We start from the raw sequence: 22,300 nt of genomic DNA, 5'->3' as shown, positions 1-22,300 counted from the left end.
GAAGCCTTAAATGGCACCAACTAACTACAAACTAACATACACACACGTGTAATCTTACGGATCTGGCAATAGTAACTCCTTGTAAACATACCCTCAATTTCAATCTTTCATGTCCAATCCTTTTTATATTCATCATTTCACTATCACCTCTCTGCATAAGAACTCCTAAACCCCCACCTATGGTATCAATATTTCAGACTGCCTCTTAGACAGAACCTTAGACCCAGGACATAAAAATCTGGGCTGAGCAAGTTCTATCATTCTGCCTTCTCCATGACTGCTCTGACAAGACCATACTGCTGCATGACCATGACCCTCCCTGTAGTTCAGATGTGTCTTACTTTTTGCCTTGACTATTACAAGTTTCTAACCTTGTTCTTCAGTGATCCACACATGTAATGTCACCAGACTCATCTTTCAAAAATTTAGGCCTGATTGTTGTTGTTGTTAGGCCTGGCTGTTGTTGGTGGTGGTGGTGGTGTTTTCTTTCTTCTTTTTTTTTTTACTACCTTCTCAGTTCTGAATGAGGTCTCAAACGTAAATTGAATAGAGTTCCAATTTCTTAGCATGACATTCAAGGACCTCCATGATCTGGGCCCTAAAATACTTCTCATGTTACCCCCTATATGCCCTACATTTCACTCACAACTAACTATGGACATTCCCCATACCACCAAACTTCAGGTAAGCTGCTCTCTCAGGATAGACTTGTCTACTCACTATTCTCTTTTTGAAATCCTTCTTATTCTCAGTTCAAATACTACCTCCTACACGAAGACTTTTGTGAATTTCCACTGTACTCCAGTAACTCCATTCTGACAGCATGCTAATTTTAAGTTAATTCTGCATATATTTTGTCTTGTCTTGCATTATGGTTAGTTGTGTACATGTCTGCCTTCCACGCAGAGTTTAAGTTCACTGAGGGTTGAGCCCATGTCCAGATCACCCACCAACTGTAGAGTCAGTCTCTGCCTCTAACGAAGTGTCCAGTACATAGTATGTGCTCAATGACTGTCTATGAACTAGATAAACCAAAGAGTTTGCCAAAGTCTGGCTTTTAAAGAAACAGTTGAAAAGGTGATACAATGCTATATATAGAAAACCTTAAAGACTGCATCAAAAGCTATTAGAACTGACAAATGAATTCAGTGAGGTCACAGGATATAAAAATTATAGAAATCTGTTGCATTTCTATACACTAATAATGAAGCAGCAGAAAGAAAAATTAAGAAAACAATCCCATTTACAACTGCACCAAAAAGAGTAAGATATCGAGGAATAAACTCAGCCAAGGAGATGAAAGACCTGTACTCTGAAAACTAAAACACACTGATGAAAGAAACTGAAGAAGACACAAACAAATGGAAAGATACTCCATGCTCATGATTTGGGAGAACAAATATTGTTAAAATATCCATACTGTCCAAAGCAAGCTACAGATTTAATGCAATCCCTGTCAAAATACCAGCAGCATTTTTTCATAGAACTAGAAAAATAATCTTAAAATTTGCATGGAACCACAAAAGACCCCGAATAGCCAAAGCAATCTTGAAAAAGAACAAAACAGGAGGTACCACAACTCTAGATTTCAAGATCTACTACAAAGCTATATTAATCAAAACAGTATGGTATTGGCACAAAAACACATAGATTAACAGAACAGGAGAGAGAGCCCAGAAATAAATCCATGATTATATGGTCAATTAATCTACAACAAAGCATCAAGAATATGCAATGGGAAAAAGACAGTCTGTTCAACAAATGGTGTTGGGAAAACTGGACAGCAACATGCAGAAGAATGAAACTGGACCACTCTCTTACACCAGACACAAAAATAAACTCAAAATGGATTACGAACCTAAATATGAGACATGAAACTACAAAAATCCTAGAACAGAACACAGGCAGTAATTTCTCTGACATTGGCCATAGCAATATTTTTCATGATATGTCTCCTAAGGCAAGAGAAATAAAAGCAAGACAAAACCACTGGGACTAAAAAAAAAAAAAAAAAAAAAAAAAAAAAAAAAATTCTGCACAGCAAAGGAAGCAATCAACAAAACGAAAAGATAACCTACTGGATGGGAGAAGATATTTGCAAATGATATATCCAATAAGAGGTTAGTATCCAAAATATACATAAGAACCTACCCAACTCAACACCAAAAAACTCACAAATAAAAAATGGGCAGAAAAAGACATGAACAGACATTTCTCCAACGAAGACATCCAGATGGCCAACGGACACATGAAATGATGCTCAACATCACTCAGCATCAGGGAAATACAAACCAAAACCACAATGAGATATGAACTCACACCTGTCAGAATGGCTAAAATCAACAATACAAGAAACAGCAAGTGTTGACAAGGACACAGAGTAAAGGAAACCCTCAAGCACTGTTGGTGGGAATGCAAAATGGTGCAGCTACTGTGGAACACAGTATGGAGGCTCCTTAAAAACTTAAAATAGAATTATCATATGATCCAGTAATTCCACTACTGGGTATTTACCCAAAGAATAAGAAAACAATAATTTGAAAAGATAAATGCATCCCTATTTTTATTGCAGCATTATTTACAATAGCCAAATTATGGAAGCAGCCCTAGTGCCCACTGATAGATGAGTGGATAAAGAAGATGTAGTTTATATATACAACTGAATACTACTCACCCATAAAAAAGAATGAAATCTTGCCATTTGCAACAACATGGATGGACCTAGAGAGTATAATGCTAAGTGAAATAAGTCAGTCAGAGGAAGACAAATGCCTTATGATTTCATTCATATGTGGAATTTAAAAAACAAAACAAAGAAAAAAACTGATGGTTGCCAGAGGGAAGGTGGGTGGGGAAATGGATGAAACAGGTGAAGGGGATTAAGAGTACACTTATCCTGATGAGCACTGAGTAATGCACAGAATTGTCAAATCACTAACACTGTATGTTAATTATACTGAAAAAAAAAAAAAAGAAATAGTAGCAGAGAAGTACAGTGAAAAATGATCTGATCTGCAGGTATGGATGAAGAATGACAGGCTCAGAGAGAAGGTATTTCTTAAATGCCCACACAAGTCCTTTTCTTGTATGAGAGCTGAGGCCAAAGATACTACCATTATGCCCACTTTGGAAAGAAACTCCAAAAAGGCTAATTGGCAATGAGTGTGATCTCATACTGCTCTCAAAGTTTGCCCAGATGAACAGAATGTCATTCTTCAAGCTCTCATCAGCTATTAAAATGTTAATTTCTTTTTCTGGACTGTACTGTTTAATGACTAATGATTTCTAGAACCATCCCACTTTATCTGTATATAAGTAACATAGAAAGCAATAAACAATTTTTAAAAAATCAACAAGTAATAACATGCTACAGCATTAGATTATTTGGGAAGTTTCCTATGTAAATGAAAACTTTGAAAATTATGAGGTTTAGAAATAACCTTATTCATTTGTGAGGCACCAATTAAACACTAAATTTAAAGAAAAAACCTACAGCTTAAATATTCCATAAATAGACTCAAGTCCATTTAGTCTTGCTTCTTTTTCTCAGAGAAAATACACATACCATCAGGTATCCTCTACTGGGTGCCAGATCATACTGGGCCCTTTACAAATACTATTTCATAGTCACTGGATTTTTGTAACAAATGAATCATCTTTTACACATTAAAAAACAGGTTCAGGACGGTACTTAGTAGTGTCGCCAATGTCCTGGAGATAGTAATCGAGGAATTGAATCCCTTTCTATCCTCAAACTTCTCCTGGCTACAAATACCAGTGGCTGCTACCATTTATGTAAGGGTTCATGAAAGTCTGAACACTGTTAATTAATTCTCAGTTTTCTTTTTGGGCTAAATAATCTCAGATCCAAGTATATACTCTTGCTCATTTTTTCCTGGCCTTATCTGTGTTTCTTCTAAATAATCAGTTTATATATTTTCAAATAATATTTCACAACATTTCATATCTCAAAATTAAGAATGAAAAACTGGACTTGATACTTTAGTAAGGTTCTGGTTGACAAATGCCACATTGTCTATGCATTTGATAATAAGTATCCCTTGGTTATCAACTGCACTATGTTACTAATTTATTTTCAACCTTAGGTTCCACATTCTCCCTACTTCTCCCTTTTTATTTCTCAATCGTCTACAATCTTTTTGCTTGTCTTTTATATTTTTCATGGCATCATTTCAGAATGAAAGGGCATTTTTATTTCCCCTTCAGTGTGCACTGTAAATATGTCAGCAATTTTCAACAGCATTATGTGCTTTTAATTTTAGTTGATCTCTTTACAACATTTGTCACTAACCATCTCCATGTTCTCAGGATTATCTATTCTTAAGCTATTTTAATTCTGTCTTCTCATGGTTTTCCCACATTCTGAGTTTTTGCCATATGCTCCTTCCTCTTGCCCCTACTGTTATGTCCTATGATTCCCTTCCCAGCTCTCTTCTCATCTCCCCAACATATTATTCCTTGAGACCACCTATAATAACTCAACTACAATTAATGTTCATAATCCATGATTTCTAAATCTCTATCTCTGGTTCAAAGCTCTCTTTGAGCACTAGACACACATTCCCAGTTGCCTTCTGGACACTTCTACCTAGATATCCCACAATCTACTCAAAATCAACTTATTATCCAACCTTCTTATACTTAGCTACTCTTGCAAACTTGCTCATTCATACATTTTCCCACCAACTCAATCAATAGTTAGGATATCTGGGAAATACAATGAATTGCTCACCATCCATAGCTAATTATTCACTAAACCTTGTTGATACTCTCTTAAACGTTCCTTCAAGTTATCCTCTACATTTTCTGTTTTCAAGAAGCTCATAATTAAATCTTTTTTTTTTTTTAAAGGAAGGAAAGGAGAGAAAACGGGAGAAGGAAACAGAATGCTCACACTATCTATATTGCATTGTTTGCTTTCTTACACCAAAAGGAGTGGTTGGTAGAAAATGACAATAATTTTAATAAAAATATTCATACACACACATTAAATCCTCCAATGAAATCCTTTAGGACACCAAACTATATTACCTCTGTGATAATGAAATTTCTTCTCCCTTGTTTAATCAAAGGTCAGTTTCTTCTAAGTCCTAAATATATTCTGAAATTTAGTTTTTGTTCAGTGCTATTTCCTATGTAGTTGGTTAGTATCTAGAACTCAAATGAAAGAAAGTTCAAATAAAAGAGCTTAAATAAGATGTTATCAATTAAGTAAATTAAGTAGTTGATCTCAAATTAATAGCTGACATTCTCATCAGTGGGTCCTCTCATAAGTGGAATATAAAATAGATACATTCAATTATAACCTTTATGAGAAAATCTGGTGGGATTTCTTCAGATACTAGCTGGAAAGATGAGGCTAAAGAGTTATCTCTTTCCTGAGTTTATGAAAACAACTCCAACCATTCCTGTCATTTTTCTGCCTTCTTCAAATTTTCCTATTTGGCGCTATTCCCCAATGATAGCTCAAGCCAGGTAAGCACCATACAACATTTACTTTAAGTGAAATAATTTGAAAAACTCTCTATTTTTATTGCTGTTGTTATAGAAAGAGGGAAGTGATGAATAAGGCACTTGTACTACAATAGGAACTTCAAGAAAGGGCCAGAAGGAATCAAATCACTAACAACCCCAACTTATAATGTGATGATCGTCAGACCTATGGATGACAATTTTGTGAAACATCTTATAGCCCTCAACTTCACCAATTCGTATCTCTTCAACACGTTTTCTGTAAACACTACAGAGGATAAACTTGAAGGGGCTGTCAAAAAGCTAAGAATGACAGTGTGCAGAGAAAAACCTGGAGCCTAACTCTTGATTTATTGAAGCAACCATGCAGTAAAAAGATGTTAGTGTCAGTATCCCTGAAATGCTGGATGAGGAGACAATTATTCCCAATTTTCCTTTTCAGAAATCAAGTTTATTAATGATTAGGAATAATTCTGAGGTGCACCTAACAACTATGGGAAGCTCAAATGGTAAAATTAACACAAAGTACCTCTGAACAGAGGTAATGCAAAACCTTCCTCAAGACACCAGGTGGTTTTCAGGTTAACAAAGTCTGACTACATCCCTTACATGTTTAATATATATCAAAAGCAAAAAGATGTCAGTCCAAAAGGGCCTGCCAAGGAAGCAGAGAAAAGTAGTCAAAGAGGCACATATGGGCAGAGTCAGTGGGAGAGACAGCCTGAGTTAGTGGTTAATGGGCCATGCGCTTTCTAGGACCACAGGAAGACCACCCTCACTGTGGAGTAGGTATGCGAGGCTCTCATAGTCTGGTTTCACTAAATATGCCTTCCCACCTGCATCCATCTGATATCAGGCCCTCCAAGGAGCTCTGTGATTCTGACTGCATTTTCCATGTAGGTCTACAGTATGCTGGTCATATATAGCTCAGTAACTTGTTTTTTCCCTCACTGTAAGTCATCTGATAATGATGTGGCATCCCTCTAAGTCTGCCACCAGGAAGTGAATGGGGTGGTCATGGGGCATGAAGATGTCAGTCTTAAAAATGTTCCATTACTGTAGACAGAGAAAGGGACACACTGGCTTCACACAGAAGCCTTTTGAGCTCAGTTTTGGGAGTATGTCTCTGAGAGATGGCCTGGTTTTTTGGAGAGTGCTAACAAAATCAGACTTCTCAGACTGTGAGTTTTAAGAGCACAAGCTTCCCACTGTGATTTTAGTTTTCCCTTAGAGAGGGCCCTTTCAAACAGCAGAAGAGGTAAAGCAACCAAAGCATCCCATTTCATATAGCCCCTGGCGGCTCACCTGCTTCCTCCTCTTCTTGGGCACATGGCTCAATTACATTTTTCAAAGTCATATGTGGGTAAAGATAGCCAAAGGATGAGTTCCAGCCAGTGGAATGTGTGTGAAAGTGATGCGTGCCACCTGTAGGCTTTGCTTTAACAACTCCCAAGGACCATACGCCTTGCTATTTTTCTCATCCTGTTGGGTATGTCAATGTACTGGGTGACCCTGGAAGGTTGAAGTTGAAAACAGCAGGGCTAGCAGAAGCCCAAAGTATTGTGTGACTGTGAGACACTCCCACCCCTGACTTACTGTCACTTGAGTGAAACTTAAACATCTGCTGTGGGAAGCCACAGAAACATAGGTGTTCCTGGGGTGCCTGGGTGGCTCAGTCATTAAGCGTCTGCCTTCAGCTCAGGGCGTGATCCCACCGTTCTGGGATCGAGCCCCCCATCAGGCTCCTCCACTTGGAGCCTGCTTCTTCCTCTCCCACTCCCCCTGCTTGTGTTCCCTCTCTCACTGGCTGTCTCTCTCTCTAATAAATAAATAAAATCTTAAAAAAAAAAAAAAAGGGGTTCCTATGTTACAGCAGGTGATCAACCTTAATACACTGTAACAATGAAACTGAATGATCATTGTAGTATGCACACATTTTATTCTCAAATAGAAAAGTTGTCCAAGGTGACTTTCTTTTTTCAGCTGGTTAATTCTTATTTATTCATATTCACATTCTCATATATTTGCTTTCTCTCCCTATTTCTTTCTCCCCCTTTCTTCTGCATTTCATACTGTCATTCTTAACCCTTTGAACTGGCTCTCTCGACTGCCTTACTTTTATTTTTTGTTTCATTATTTTTTGTCTTATTATCTTCCACCTAAGTGGTGGCCATTATAGTTGCATGGTTAAGGAGAGAACTCAAAAGATCAGTTTCATTATAGAAAAGCAATTAATATTATTTTTATACTTATCCCCCATCACTTTCACTGGGTACTTTACTACAGAAACCTGGAGGCTAGACTTGGCAAACTAATAACAGACCAATTTTCAAATTCAGTATTCAGACCATGAATAAATGTGAAATCAGAAGAAAACAACTGTCCTTGGAAGGATAATCAAGTTGAAATGCACTGCTTTGTGCTTACTACACAAGACCAAACAACTCATCTTAATTTTCCTTGTGGCCACAGAGGAAGTGGGGGAAAAGGGTAAGTGTGGAAGTACTGAGAAAGGTCTGTCCCAGGAGTCTACAGGGAGAGGAAGGCCAAGGAGGAGGATGTCAGATGGCTCCAGATTGGGAGTGGGAGCCCGGGCGACTGGTCTTAGCTATACCACTGAATTCTGGATGACTTTGGGTATTTCACCTCACCCTCACCAAGGCCTCAGCAGGAAATGAAGGTATAATTATATGATTGATCTCTAAAGTCTCAACTACCTCTAAAGAAATTGCAAAATGCATCAGTCCCTATAACTGAATGTTTAAAAGGCCTTACTTTGTAATTATTAGTACCACCTACAAAAAGTACATAATGAGCCGAAGTGATAAGAACACAACAAGAGGGTTAGGATGGACTAGGTATACTTTTCAGTGAAAGTCAATGGTCTAGAAGATATCAATTATCAGTTTAATTAGAGATGTTGAGGAGAATTCTCTCACTTACGTGGAAAGGGTAAGGCCTATGTCTTTCCAGCTGTCCCAGCTAACGTGTGTGTCTATGGGGACTCCAGAATTGTGTGTGTGCTGGGAGGCAGCCTTAAGATTCTCATTCTGGCTAAGCATTAGAATCAACTGGATCAGTTTTCAGGAACTACTGGTCTACAGCAGGGATCCCTCAACTTTCATTATTCCTATACTAGATAAAATGGGGGGGATTTGTGTGTTTATACCCTCAATATGTGCATATTTATTTATTTCCAACTCAGATGCATGTACTGTTTGTACTAATCTATTATGTACATGAGAAAATATACGTATGCACAACAGAATTTTTAAATGAGATAGAGATGAAATAAATTATTTTATTTAAACTATTTTCATAATAGTTTCTTTATAATGGTAATTTCTGCTCTTCCTAAAAATATATGTTTAGCATATTTTGATGTGATTGAACACGCTTCTTACTTTTTGGAAAATCTTGGTTAAATTCTTTGTGATAGTTTTTGTCAATGACACTTGAGAAAAAGCTACCTTACAAAGAGTCACAGGTCTGAATGAAGGAAGGATATTACTGGCTTCCCTTGCTAAAGTATGGCATTCATTGTATAATCCACCAATTGTGCCAAGATTTTTGTTAAATTAATACAATTTCTATCTTCCCTAATATTAATCAGCTTGCATTAGGGATCTCCAGAGAAACAAAACCAATAAGATAAATATGGATATATAAAAAGAGATTTATTATGGGAAGCGGCTCATGTGATTACTGAGGCTGAGATATGCTAAAATTTGCCAACTGTAAGCTGGAGAACCAAGAAAGCCGGTGGTATAATTTGGTCAAAGTACCAAGGTCTGAGAACTGGAGTGTGGTGGTTAAGGATGGAAAGAGGGAAGTGTAGGTGGATGAGTTGGGGGGAGGGTCAGGGAAAGACTGGGGTAACATGCTGGTAAGTCCTAGAATCTCAAGGCCCAAGAACCAGGAGTTCAGATGTCCTAGGGCAGGAGAAGATGGATGTCCCAGCTCCAAAGTTTGCCCTCTACTAAAAGGTGGAGACCTTTTAGTTCTTTTTGGGCTCTTAATAGATTGGATGATGCCTGTCTGGATGATCCCTCACATTGGTGAGGAAAAATCTTTACTTAGTCTACTGATTCAAACGCTAACCTCTTCTGGAAATACCATCACAGACACACGCAGAAAAAAATGTTTTATCAGCTTTCTGGGTTTCCTTAGCCCAGTCAAGATGACATAAAATTAACCATCATACAGCTCTTAAAATTTAACTGGAGGATATTACATTTCTGTATTTTAAAAAACAGATTCAGGGATGCCTGGGTGGCTCAGTTGGCTAAGCATCTGCCTTCAGTTCAGGTCATGATCCCAGGGTCCTGGAATCGAGTCCTGCTCAGGCTCCTTGCTCCGTGGGAAGCCTGCTTCTCCCTCTGCCTGCTGCTCCCCCTGCTTATGCGTTCTCTCTCTGACAAATAAATAAATAACATCTCCAAAAAAAATAAAAAACAGATTCAAACCTGACTTCATCTCTTCATTTGGGATACTAGTAACCAAGTTAGAAAAATCTATTCCCATTAACTTTTTAGTGTACCTAGAAAGTTTTAAATAAATGATACACTTAATTGTTTTTGGCAAGAACACTGCAAATGGATGAAACATTTCCAAATATTCAAATTTAAAATGTTCTTTCCATAGCATGAATTTCTTTGAAAAAATTCTTATTTTCTCTCATTATTAAAATGAGAATCCTAATTTGAATCTTAATTTGAAGAGGCAAATTGTTTATTTTTTTAAAAATATTTGCATGGTAACATATTAGTAACAGCTACTCATCATAACAGAGGTAAGCAAATTTGAAGTATGCTTATTTTTTTTTCAGAAAGAAATTATATTTGGTGATTCTTTTAAGTACATTAGCAGAAGATATCTAGTGAACCCACAATAAATGTCCATGGTCCCTGACATCTCTTTGGTATTGTAAATATGCCATCATTTAAGATAACACAGCCCATAAATCCACTAAACTGGGCATATGGAAATGGCAATAAGGCACATGGCGGTGAAAGCAAAGAGAGAAGAGAGGAGGCCACTGTCAATGCCTTTGTGTGGAGAAGTCCCGTCTTCCTTTACAAGACCTCGTATGTGATACGTGACTCGCTAATACATGGGTCTTATGAAGACACCAATATGAATCTGTACATTCAAAAGTAAAGCTCAGTTTTTTCTTTTTCTTTTTTTTTTTTTTTAGAAGAGTGACTATAAACAGAAGTTCCATTAGTTTCTTCCTTTACTCCACTGGATGATCTCCGTGTAGTCACCACGTATGTATATACTGCACTTTAGAAACCACTGGTTTAGAGCCGGTCTTCTGTTTTTAGATGTTTGGCTTTCAGTTTGTGTCATAACTTTTCCCTCAATCTAGTGTCTGTTTCTTAAAGTGTCTTCCACGGCTGACCAGTTTCAGAACAGTTACAAATGCAGATTTCTGGATCCTACTGCAGAGCAATTGACACTAGAATGTTTAGCAGGCTGTATTTATAACAAGATCCCACAGGTGCTTCTCTGGCACGCCACGGTTTAAGATCCACGCATCAGACTGCAAGCTTTGTGCTGAGGGGAAAGTGTCCCCCTAATTCATTATATCCCCACGATCCAGCACAGGAAGCGATAAACAGCTGCTGAACCAAAGTGCAATGAACAGCATAATTTCTCCTCTGGCAGAGAGCTTGAGAGTTTGGTTGGTGGTTATTAGTCACCATACGTTCATTCACTCACTCATCCACCCGTTATTGTAGGTACATGGGTGACAGAATATAAAACAGACCAAGCACACTTCTGTCATGGCGTTAATACACTGGCAGGGGAAGACAGAAAATAAAAACCATAACATACAAAGTGATAGAAGGTGATCATTGCCATGGAAAGGAGAGTAGAGTAGGCTAAGGGGATCAGGAATGCTGGGGTAGGGGGCAGTGGGGACGGGCAATCGCATGGAGCTCGCACTGAGAAGACTGGACCTCAGCAAAGACTTAGAGGTAAGAGAATCAACCAAGTAGCTATCCCTTTCACTTGCCACAAATCCTGTTCATCCTTCTTTACATGATTCAGTCAGGACTCCTGAGACATACTGGATGCACTGTACATAGCAGGAGCTCAGTAAATGTTGGCTAAATGAATAAATATACATGCTGGAGAAAGAAACAAGGTGGAGAAATGAAACGATAAAGTTCCTCTCTGAAACCAAGAAAAACAACCAAGTAAATAAAGAGCTACTCGAGATTATATGAAGATATTTGGAAAATGTCATGAACAGCATCTGAGGACCTTGCTCACACATCAAATGCTAGAGTGAAACCCTCTACACAGAGCCCAACTGGCCTGGAGCTGGAGTGCTGGTGGCTCTAGGCTCATTGGAGCAGAACTGCCACTTGTGTATATACGCAGACCTACGTGACATTTCCCTTTATGGGAATCATACAAATGATGAAATATACTTAAAAATCCTCCATGATAAAATCTTCTGTGACTTTGTTTTGGTTTTGGAACAGATATAACTTCTTGCCTAAAGTACTTAAATAAGACAAAGTTAATTGACTATGGTTATGCAGTTTACTAGTTGAATGCATTGACTTTTATTCCTACAAAATCAGTATATTTAATATTTTAAATTAGCAATACAATAGTTATTGAGCTAATATACTTAAGGGTTAAATAAAATATTTGTTGTGGCCACAACTACTTATATTAAAAAGAATTATGTTTTTTTTTTCTATTTTGCCAGTTTTAAGTTTATGATCTTTGTGTCATACTCTGGATCTATAACTTTCAATTTCCTGAAATTGTAACAGTAAGACAATGTAGAAACAACTCCAAGTAGTACCTTTCTTTTTAAATAAGCTACTTCATATATGGTAAGGAGAATAAGTGATTAGCTAGGTTCTCATAGCACTTAGAGCTGCAAATGACTTTTAGAGATTATAGGCTAATTAAAGCCTCACCAGTCACCTATCCCTTTTTAAAAAACAATTAATGAACCTGAATCTAAGGCAGCAAAAGGTTATATGATTTCTCTGGGGGTAAAACGGCAAGTCAGCAGTGAAGCAGGGTCGACACTTCATTCCTTGACCTCAGGGATGTGTCACAAACATATCACTGTAACGGGTTGTAATACTTTAATGCTTTTACATTTGGGGCCTCCTGGTGCCTTTCTAAACACACATGCACAGGATTAATAGCTTTAAAAGCTTAAGTAATATATTTAAAATAAATATTTTCCCCCTAAAAACCTAGATTTCCCTTACTTATACGATATCAAATAAAAGGCAGGGGAATGGTTTGTAGATTTTGTTTTATTTATTGTTAATCAGAACAGAATTAACCATGCAATTAACCAATGTCTTCTTTAGTTATTTGAGGAAAAATAAATCACCACGCAATTGGTTGTTTCAGAGAAGAAACACTTTCATCTAAAACATGCAGAGCAATCTTCGCCACACAGTTTCACAGCTCTCTTCGGCCACCCAAAATAAAAACCACTAAGCTTCCCAAGACTGACTTTACAGATTTAAACAAAGGCACGCCTATTTTGAGCAAATACTGTATTACGAGCCATTATTTATAGCCAATAAATCTAGTAAAAATCATTGGTATGATATCTTCTCTACACTGACTTTTCACTTAAACACACAACATTTATTTACGCTGAATAATAACACACAAATTGGAATGCCATATAAATTAATGCCAAATAAAATTCTATCACATTAAGACACATTTTATGGACTTTAAAAATGAGTATCTGCTAATACATGAGGTACTGAGAGGGGACAATGTCATTCACTAGGTCCCTGAGGGGGTCACTGAGTGAGTCTGGATGGAGAACTGCAAGGCCCAGCTTAGCCACTTGCTTCAGCAATTCTCAGGAGCTTCACTTGCGCTGTTTTCTTAAGACAGAGTAACATCTCCCAAGAAAATTCTTCAAAGACTAGTTGGAATGCCTCTTCCAAGTAGAAGTCTTTCTGACTCTCCAAGTCCAAATTAGCTGTTCTTCCTGTAATACTCTCACTCAAGTGACATTCCATAACAATTAGTTCTTTACATCTATAAGGGACTATGTCCTAGTCCCATGGACCAATTCTCATGCTCTGCCCACAGTAGGTAATTAACAAGTGTATCTACTGAATTGTATCTTGCTAAAATAGATCCAGAAGGGTCTACTGGGATTATGTGGTCTAGCCTCTTCATTCTACAGTTCAAGGAAAGGAGTGAGTTGCCCAATACATAGCAGGCTGTGATATGAGTGGAACTTGAATTCTGTGCTTCCCTCGTGTGGCTGCCACTGGGTTAGTGCTAATCCCTAACCTAGCAGAGCGCTCATTTTGGTAGGTGAGGAAGACTGATCTAGTCCCTTGTCACTACACAGTGAAGCAGGGAACTGATATAATGAAAGCATCATGACTGAGACTGGTAGTGTATGGAAGGAAGCCAAGATAGTTTTTTGAAAGATAAACATAATACAGGTTCAGGGTCCTGGTCAATCTTCCTAACTCATGCAACGGCCTACTGGTCAGATCCATGTGACAGCCTAGACGTCTGGATAAGTGAGTGTGCTCTATCAAGTGAGGAACTCATTTCAGAAGAGTTCTTATAACTTCTGGCTGAAGAGTAAGAGTAGTTTGTAATGAGAGCATGTCTCAGTCATCAGAAGAATCACCACAAATCCAGCCTTCCCTGGCTTGTCCATTGTCTCGGGCAGGTTCCCCCAAGCTCCTGGCTCTAGTCATACTGTAGGTCTTCTTTCAGTTCCACCAACAGTCTTGGCAGGTTTTTACTTTGGAATGTTTGCTGTTCCCCTGTCTGGAGGCTTACCTTCCTAATCTCTGTCTGGCTGACGCCTTCTCCTCCCATTACTTCTCACCCAACATGGTATCCCCTCCAGAGAGAGGGCCTTTTGACCAACCTACATAAATCAGGTCTTCACTCAGCCCAGATTCCTCCTCCTCTTATTATTTTAATGATACCCTATTTGTATCCTTTATAACACATGATAAATTGAGTACTTTATTTACTTGTATTATGATAAAGGCCACATCTTCTTATATATCAATCACCACGCTCTAAACAATGCCTGTTGAATTCTAGATAGTACACAATAAAGAATAGTTTGTTGAATAAATTAATAAATTCAAAATATTTTTACAAAACAAATTCAAAATTATTTGAAGTCCCCAGGAAACCCTAAACAAGTTTTGAGAAACACAATTCTACTTTATAAAATGCCTACAATAAGAACAAATTTCAAATACTGGTTTAATAAAGATTTTCAGATTACTTCTTTGCAGATTTTTGATAGTCACCATTTACTTCAGAAATAAAACTTTTAAGGTTTTTTCAATGCTGCTCTGTGTCAAAAAGTCTGTAACTGATTAATCACTAATACCTAAATATTAATGATAATAAACATCTAATTGGCTGTAGTCTAATGATAAAAAAAGTGACATGTAGCTACATAGCTCAGATACAAAGCAAAAAATATTTGGGGGAGGACATTATCAAAGTAAACAAAAACAAATGATTCTCAGAGACTGACAGGTTTCAGTGAAATGCTCCAGCTTTTTAGGGAATAAAAAAAGGATGAAGAAAACAGAAGCAGCGTTCTTTCTACAAGAGAAAATCCGATTAAAAACTAATACTGGAAAATCTGAACAGAACCTCTGATGAGAACCATCATGAAAAGTAAATAAATGGATACTGTGCATCCTCCTCAAAGAGTTATTAGTATATGTGGTTTTGGGGTCCTTGACTATTCAGAAGGAAAAAAATTACAATACCAGTACTGTGATGCACATTTTCCAACATTGTCACTTGACTGGTAGTAGGCTTGGATCCATTCACCATTTTTCAATTCTGATAGATGACATTTTACCAAAGCCATCTGATATTTTTAAAAAATAACACCGACAGTGGGGTTTTTTGGAATTAAAAGAGTAAAAATCTATTACCTGCATAAAATCTGAAATCTGAGTATATAGACTTTTTATAATTTAAAAAGGCAAAATTTTATATAACTCCAAATAAAAGCCAAAACAGAATTGGCCAAGCATAAGAACATTGTTCACTATATTTTTATAGTGTGTTTCTGTGTACAAGAATGACTATGAAATTAAACTGTCTTATTTCTAGCAATTTTCTTCCATGAACAATAGCAGTCACTACTAAAAGGGTTGCTTGCAAACTTACTAGAAATATTTTTTGGAGAATATTCTAGTCTTCAAAACAAACAGTAGCTGTCAAATTCTTACTGCATAATCTAAAATGTTAATCCATGTACTGTATTTCATTTGTAATAAGTCTTTGTGATAAGGTTAACACTTCAACACATAACACAAATAAGAGAGCACCGAAAAATGAAAATTACTTTGCTTATGGTTCCGTATTAGAATTTTATTTGCTAAAGGGTAAAAACAGATTTGCAAAATTCACAGTTAACTTAAAACAATAGTTTTAAACCTTTTATTCCTAGCCCTTACTGCCTTCAGGAAGGAGAGAACATCTGGTTATTTAAGGAACACAATATGTTCACATTTTCTATGACTTTTGTTTCTAATTGGGTTTTTAAATTTTTTTTTTTGAATTTGAACAACTAGTTAGAACAATGTTTTTTAATCACTTCATATTTTTCAGACTGTCCTCCTTCTAGCCCTCTACTTCATTTACTGGATTGTTTTTGGAAATCTGCTCACTGGTTCTAATATGATAAAGACAAGAAAATGAGAATTAGGATCATGGTCTGAGGAACTAAGTATAGAAACCGTATTCAGGGTGAACAGAGTATAGGATGCTACAAATAGATACCTGACATTTGGTCTCTTTACATAGCATACATTTACAAAAATTTCAAGTAGTTCTAGGTCCACTTACATACATGGCAGTTTTATTTATTACCAATGCAAATTAAATGTCTATTACGAATCGAATAATTTTTATGACAGATATTAGTAAATTCTACTATTTTTAAAACTATAGTTCCTATGTGGAAGGTGGTTGCAAGACTTGGATTCAATTGCCAGCTCTGCCATTGACAAGCTGTATTATGTTAAGTCTCTAACTTCACCTTGATCCTTAGTTTGTTCATCTACAGAAGCAGAAGCTGGATTAGATCTCTAGGTTCCTTGCAGTTCTCAAATTCTGACAGTCACAGTGAGGTGTATTAACTAGATTCTTTGTTATGTCTTTTTTGTTCCATTGTATTTGAAGGTAGTAATAGGTTTTCAAACAATTCTGACACATAGCAAATTAAGGAACTAGATGGCCTTTAAGTTCAACTTGTAGGGTTCATTCACCATCTTGGTAAAAATGGCAGCTGACAAATATACAATTGGCAATGGCTTTCATGGAATGTGAGTATGGGTTCCAGAAATATGCGAGGTGAGTGAGATCCACCTAGATTACAGTCAGTACGGTACACTGGAAGAGGCTTAGCAATTGCGTCAGAATTCAATTCTACCATTATTTTCTTAATACCAACTACTCCAGAACACAAAGCTAAATGCTAAAAAATGAGCAGGATCATATGGAATAACGGATGCAATAAATAAACAAATGGCTAAAATACAAGGTCCTTATGGGGACTCAAAGGGGAAAACATGCCCTATCTGAGCCTGAGAATGGCTTCCTGAAGGAGGTAGAAGGTATGCTGGGAATCTCAGAAGGGGATGGATACATACAAGGGTCATGGAACCATTCTAGCTAGCTTGGAAGCTTACAAGTTTTTGGCCTTGGGAAAGCCACATAACCTTAACCTGTCTGTATTGAAAAAGAATGAAGAAAGAAACCCGCTTTGCCTACCTTCAGCTTGTTTTAAGGACCAAATTAAGCACATCGAGGTGCTTGGAAACTAGGAAGGAGGACGATCCTATTATTACAGTTTATAGCCCCATTATTTCAGTCTGTTCAAGTGAGAAATCTTTTCACAGTAAAGCCCACATCTGATATAAAACAATTAAAGCTCAGTGTCTCATGTTCTAGTTGCAGAGTCTATTCTCAACTGAGCAATCTCCACTGGGATTTATGGAAAGTGGTAGGATAAAGTGCTTTTCTGAAGCTGGCAATGAACTTGGAGGGCTCAGGGTTCCTTGTTTATTTTTATTTTATTGAGTCTGTCAGCAGCAGTCAACACTATTGTCACAAGGAACTGGGCTATGCAAAAATGTACTTTCATGCCTCAAATATCATCCTTCTACTAGTTCACTTCATGGAGACTCACGTGTTTATATACTTACTCTGATCTATTTGAATTGGTAATGATTCAAGTGTTTTAAGTGTTTCATTGTTAACAATAAATAGAAAAAAATTAAGCACTCTGATGTTTGGATTTTTAGAGGATATGGGTGGGGTACTAGCATCATCTTTCCCTCTTTTTCTTCCTCCTCAGTGTAAATGGCCTCCTATATGAATTTATAATGACATTACTACACTGAAAACTCTGTCCACTTGGGGATTTCTATGCTATATATAAACTTGCTCTTTGTGTGCGTGTGTGTTTTGATTTGTACCTTTGTAGCACTGGACTGGATCTTATCAGATCATTGTAAGTCAGTTCTTTGTGGACAAAGGAGCTCTGGTTGGGCAGATCATTAGAGACAATTTAATTCAACCCCAAAAGAGAAGACCAGCAAGAAGAGAAGATTCAACAAGCATGAGTTTCCCCAAATCATAGGGATGGTTGTTAGCAGAGTCAAGATTTGACCTATTATCATGATTTCTAATTCAGTCTTTTTGCTCCTGAACTAAAACCATCACCTTGCTGGGTTAGCCATGTGAAAGCCCCTTAATACTATATAGCTTTCTTTATTTTTCCTATAGATATCATCATTCTATAAACCTGTTCTCAATAGCCTTTTAAACATGATTTCTTCCTCCTCCTGATCAACTTCTTCTGTCTCGGAAATATCAGTGTAAGGTCCACTATTTTGGACCTTACCTTGATCATGTTTTTACTTAGTTAGACCCTAAATGTAAAAGTGGGGAATACTTTTTTTTCAGATACTTGCACTATTATTTTTTTCTTTTAATCCTTGGAGAATATATTTTTTTAATGCTTATAGAATTGGCTTCATTATACTTATGTACACTACCTTATTGAGATAAAAAGAACTCTATTAAAATCACAGATTTCACTAATAACACTGATCGATTTACTATATAGAATCCTGCATCTAGAAGAATGGATGATTCATAGCAAGATCAACCATATTTAGCCAGGCAAAAATTAACAAGATCGATAGGTTTAGATGTCATATTCACTTCTCCGTTCAGTAAAACCAAATAAATCACGTAAGTAGAGAATTCAAATAGTTATTTTAACAGTTTTTTCCCCACTCTATAAGATTCTAAGAATTCCTAACGCTGAGCTGATAGAGCTTACCTTAAGTTTACAGACCAAAACTCATATGCCTTGTTGATGAGTAACCTCATTCTTTTATAGATACTTCATAATTGTAGCTATTTTTTTATAAAAAATATATACATAAAAATATGGGATTTTTGATCTTATAATCAGAGTCCTAAGCCTTACCAGAAAAAAAATGCTATCTTTTGTATCAGAGAAATGATGGATATTTCTGACACTTAATGAAATACTGTGTAGGAGAAATGATATAAAAGTGTGTCTTTTTGTAGAAAATGGGTATAGGTACAAGGAAGTAAAATCTTTTAAATCCATCAAAGAATAAATAGAGGTCATACTCAAATATGAAATCAACAGCCGAGGGAAAAGCAGAAATCTTTTAGAATTAAAATTTATGTTAAACTTGGGGGCCCAAGTCGATCCGACAGAGCTTTGGCAATGGATCCACAGACAGACTGACTCAAAGACAGCTCGACAACTGCCAACATGACTGTTGGGAATTCTGCCAAAGAGCCAAAGGCTGGGATTACCACCCAATGCCTGGCATTCTTATACTCGTGTTTGAAGCTCTCTCTCTTATACTTCATCCAATATTTTTGTTTGGCTCAAAAGCATCAAGGATTCACAGATTTTTTTAGATCATTAAATGTTCTTATTTTCAAGAAATATAACATTAGTTGTAAAAGAGCACACTTTTTCTCTGAAGTGTAAAGAAAATTTTGGTGGCTTGCTTTAAGTTCAAATAAAGAAATCAGCATTGAAGTCGGTTTAAATCTTTTATTAGGCTAGTCTTCACCCACAAATAAAAAATACATATTCCTCATATGAAATGATTTAGTATTTCATTGTGTCATAAACTTTTACAGAACCCATCTTTTTTATAGCTCTAATGTCTTGGTCCTCACATGGCCCCTGAGGTTCTCCCTGGATAAGTTAGTCCCTGTGAGGGGTACCAATGTTAATGAAGTGTGGTTAAAAGGAGAAGGAGTTGCTGAACTACTTCCTTGAGTTATGAAGAAGGAGGAGGGCAGAACAACCTTCTGAGGGACAAGAGATGTGTGTTCCAGGTTCTCATGACAATGTCCACTTAATTTAGCTGCTAAGTTGCTAGCCAGTGAGGTATGTGAGTTTTGCCTAAAAATCTAGGCAAATTCTGTCGTTAGGCAATTCACCTGTCATTACACAAATTCCCCATTAGGAATTCTTGGGAGTCATGCTGGAAAACCAATTTTTCATCCAACTTAAAATTGTGCATATTCTCTTTGGAAAGCTTACCTTTGGATCTCGAAGGAACAGAGCCTTAAGAATCAGGGAGTGTACGTCCCCAATTAGTGGGTAATGCATCAGAAGGCCAAGACAGGTCTGGTAGTTACTAGAGATCACTGAATAAGAGGAGAAAAAAAAAAAAAAGAATTCAGAAGCAATACTGTTTAAGATGTTTGCATTACTTGAGAGTAAAAAAATAACAACTTAGATTTAAAGAAAGCAAACCAATAACTCAATTAATTTGATAAAAGGAAATAGAGAGATGGGATCTTTACCAAATGGCCTTTGAAGCAGCACACTGTACTGTTAACTGCAATCTAATATCTAGCGCTTATCCTCAGGGGGTGTTGGAAGAAGAGCCTCAGATATAGAGATGTGTACGTTTGCAATATAAATAAACTCTTAGAAGCATGCATATTTATTGCCATTTATATGCCTGTGTTTAAATGTCTCTAGTTTTGCTGCTTAGAAATTAGTAACAAAAATCTTATGAATGGGAAAGAACCAGTGTAAAATTCTCATAAAATAATATTTACCCTAATTATTATGCTTCATAAGTTACATATGTTACATTTATTCTTTTATATATAAATATTATATAATTCAAAGTTTAAAAAATATAATTTCTTCCAATTATTTTTTTTCTAAAGGTAATGAGAAATTTAGGGAGAGTATCTATGCAGAATTTCTTGGAGGAAAAATGTCAAAATCTTCATAGATAAGCCTGTGTTCCTTAGACTGTCATTTAATTTTTTTCTCAAATCAACCTAATTATGGGCGCAATTATTAAACACATCTTTTCAGGCAGGTCTATGTAAACTACTTCATTTCTTGGCAATCCATCTGCCACTGCTGTCACAGTCGGGCCCATTAACGATGCTTGTTTTGTAAGCCACACTGACTGCCTCCACAGCATTGATTGTGAAGAAACTTTACAAGTTACAACTTCCTGTTATTGCAACCGAATCCTTGTCATTAATCAGAACGAGCAGTTGAAACATATTCCATAGGAAAACAATTGTGATTCTATAGCAACAACACAAATCACAAAATAAACAACTGTTTGTGATCAGAAATACCCTTGATTCTTAGGTTTTTTTCCCCTTTCTTTTGTTGGAAGCACCATTTTTTGCAACAGCTTCCTACCCCCTCCCCCTTCCCATGAACATTATGGGGAAAGGAGACAGGACTGGGCAAAATGAATAATTATAATCTATGTAAGGAACCACTTTATCATCTTCATTTCCGTTGCTGATCTGACAGCTTGTAATTTCATACATCTGCTTTCATTTGTAAAGCACTCACTTATCCTACCTTTTCTATATCTGTTCAGACTCTTCTCTTCTTATTCCTTCATTTTGTCATATTCACATTCAGTTACCTGTTGTCCTTTTTTCTCTAGAATTCAAAAAGCTAGTATACTGAGAATGGTATAATGTTCCCATTTAGGGTTATCTTTGAGAGCTAACAAATAAATAAAACTTAGATAACCAATTCATTTTCTAACTCATACTTTCCCAAATACTATAATGCTTATATATTAGTAACTGGCCCAGGAAGCATTTTTGTATATTTTGTAAGGGAAGCAAACAGTTCTGAGCTCGGGATTCCAAGACGTGGGTTTGAATCCTGAGACACCGTCTGAACCTTTTCTAAGGTTGCCGTAAGACCGAAGGGCATAATTTGTCCAGCCGATCAACAGCAGCTGCTCGAAACCTGTTGCAGGCAATCTCTCCGAGCTTCAGCTCAGTCCTGTGGAAAACAACTTCCTTGATTTAAAAAAATGATCTGCTGACTTTATTCAATTCAACAGCTATTTGTTGAGTACCTAATCCGTGACCGGTGCTACGTTAGGAGGGGATGCAGAAAGAAACAAAACACAGTCCTTACTCCGAGGAAAATAAAGTGCCGCGGGGCAGATGTAGAACAGGAAGCGGTTACTGCTACTGCTGCCACTAAGATGACAATGATGAGACAAGGCTCTACGCCAAGAACTCTCCCTACATTACCTCATTTAATTTCTACGACGATCTTATTATAAGGGTATAATTATTATCCCCGTTTTACAGGTAAGAAAACTAACACTTGGAAAGGTTAAGTCATTTGCCCAAATCATATAGTGATTTGGTAGCAAAGCAAGATTGGAAATTTCAAAGCCTAGCTACAGGGTCTGAGCTAATACAT

General features: G+C 36.8%; 1 protein-coding gene across 1 annotated transcript in view; it reads right to left on the bottom strand.

The window, feature by feature from the left end:
- Positions 1–22,300, bottom strand: part of TBC1D5 (TBC1 domain family member 5) — a 562,848-nt gene that overhangs the window by 101,588 nt on the left and 438,960 nt on the right. The window contains exon 16 of the mRNA XM_045791684.2: positions 20,126–20,232. Within this exon, the coding sequence (XP_045647640.2) occupies positions 20,126–20,232 (107 nt within the window). The remainder of the gene's footprint in view (positions 1–20,125; positions 20,233–22,300) is intronic.

Source organism: Ursus americanus, chromosome 20 (assembly GCF_024610735.1).
Source record: "Ursus americanus isolate L20-20 chromosome 20, mUrsAme1.1.p, whole genome shotgun sequence".
Lineage (NCBI taxonomy): Eukaryota > Metazoa > Chordata > Mammalia > Carnivora > Ursidae > Ursus > Ursus americanus.
This window is presented reverse-complemented; position numbering and strand designations above follow the sequence as displayed.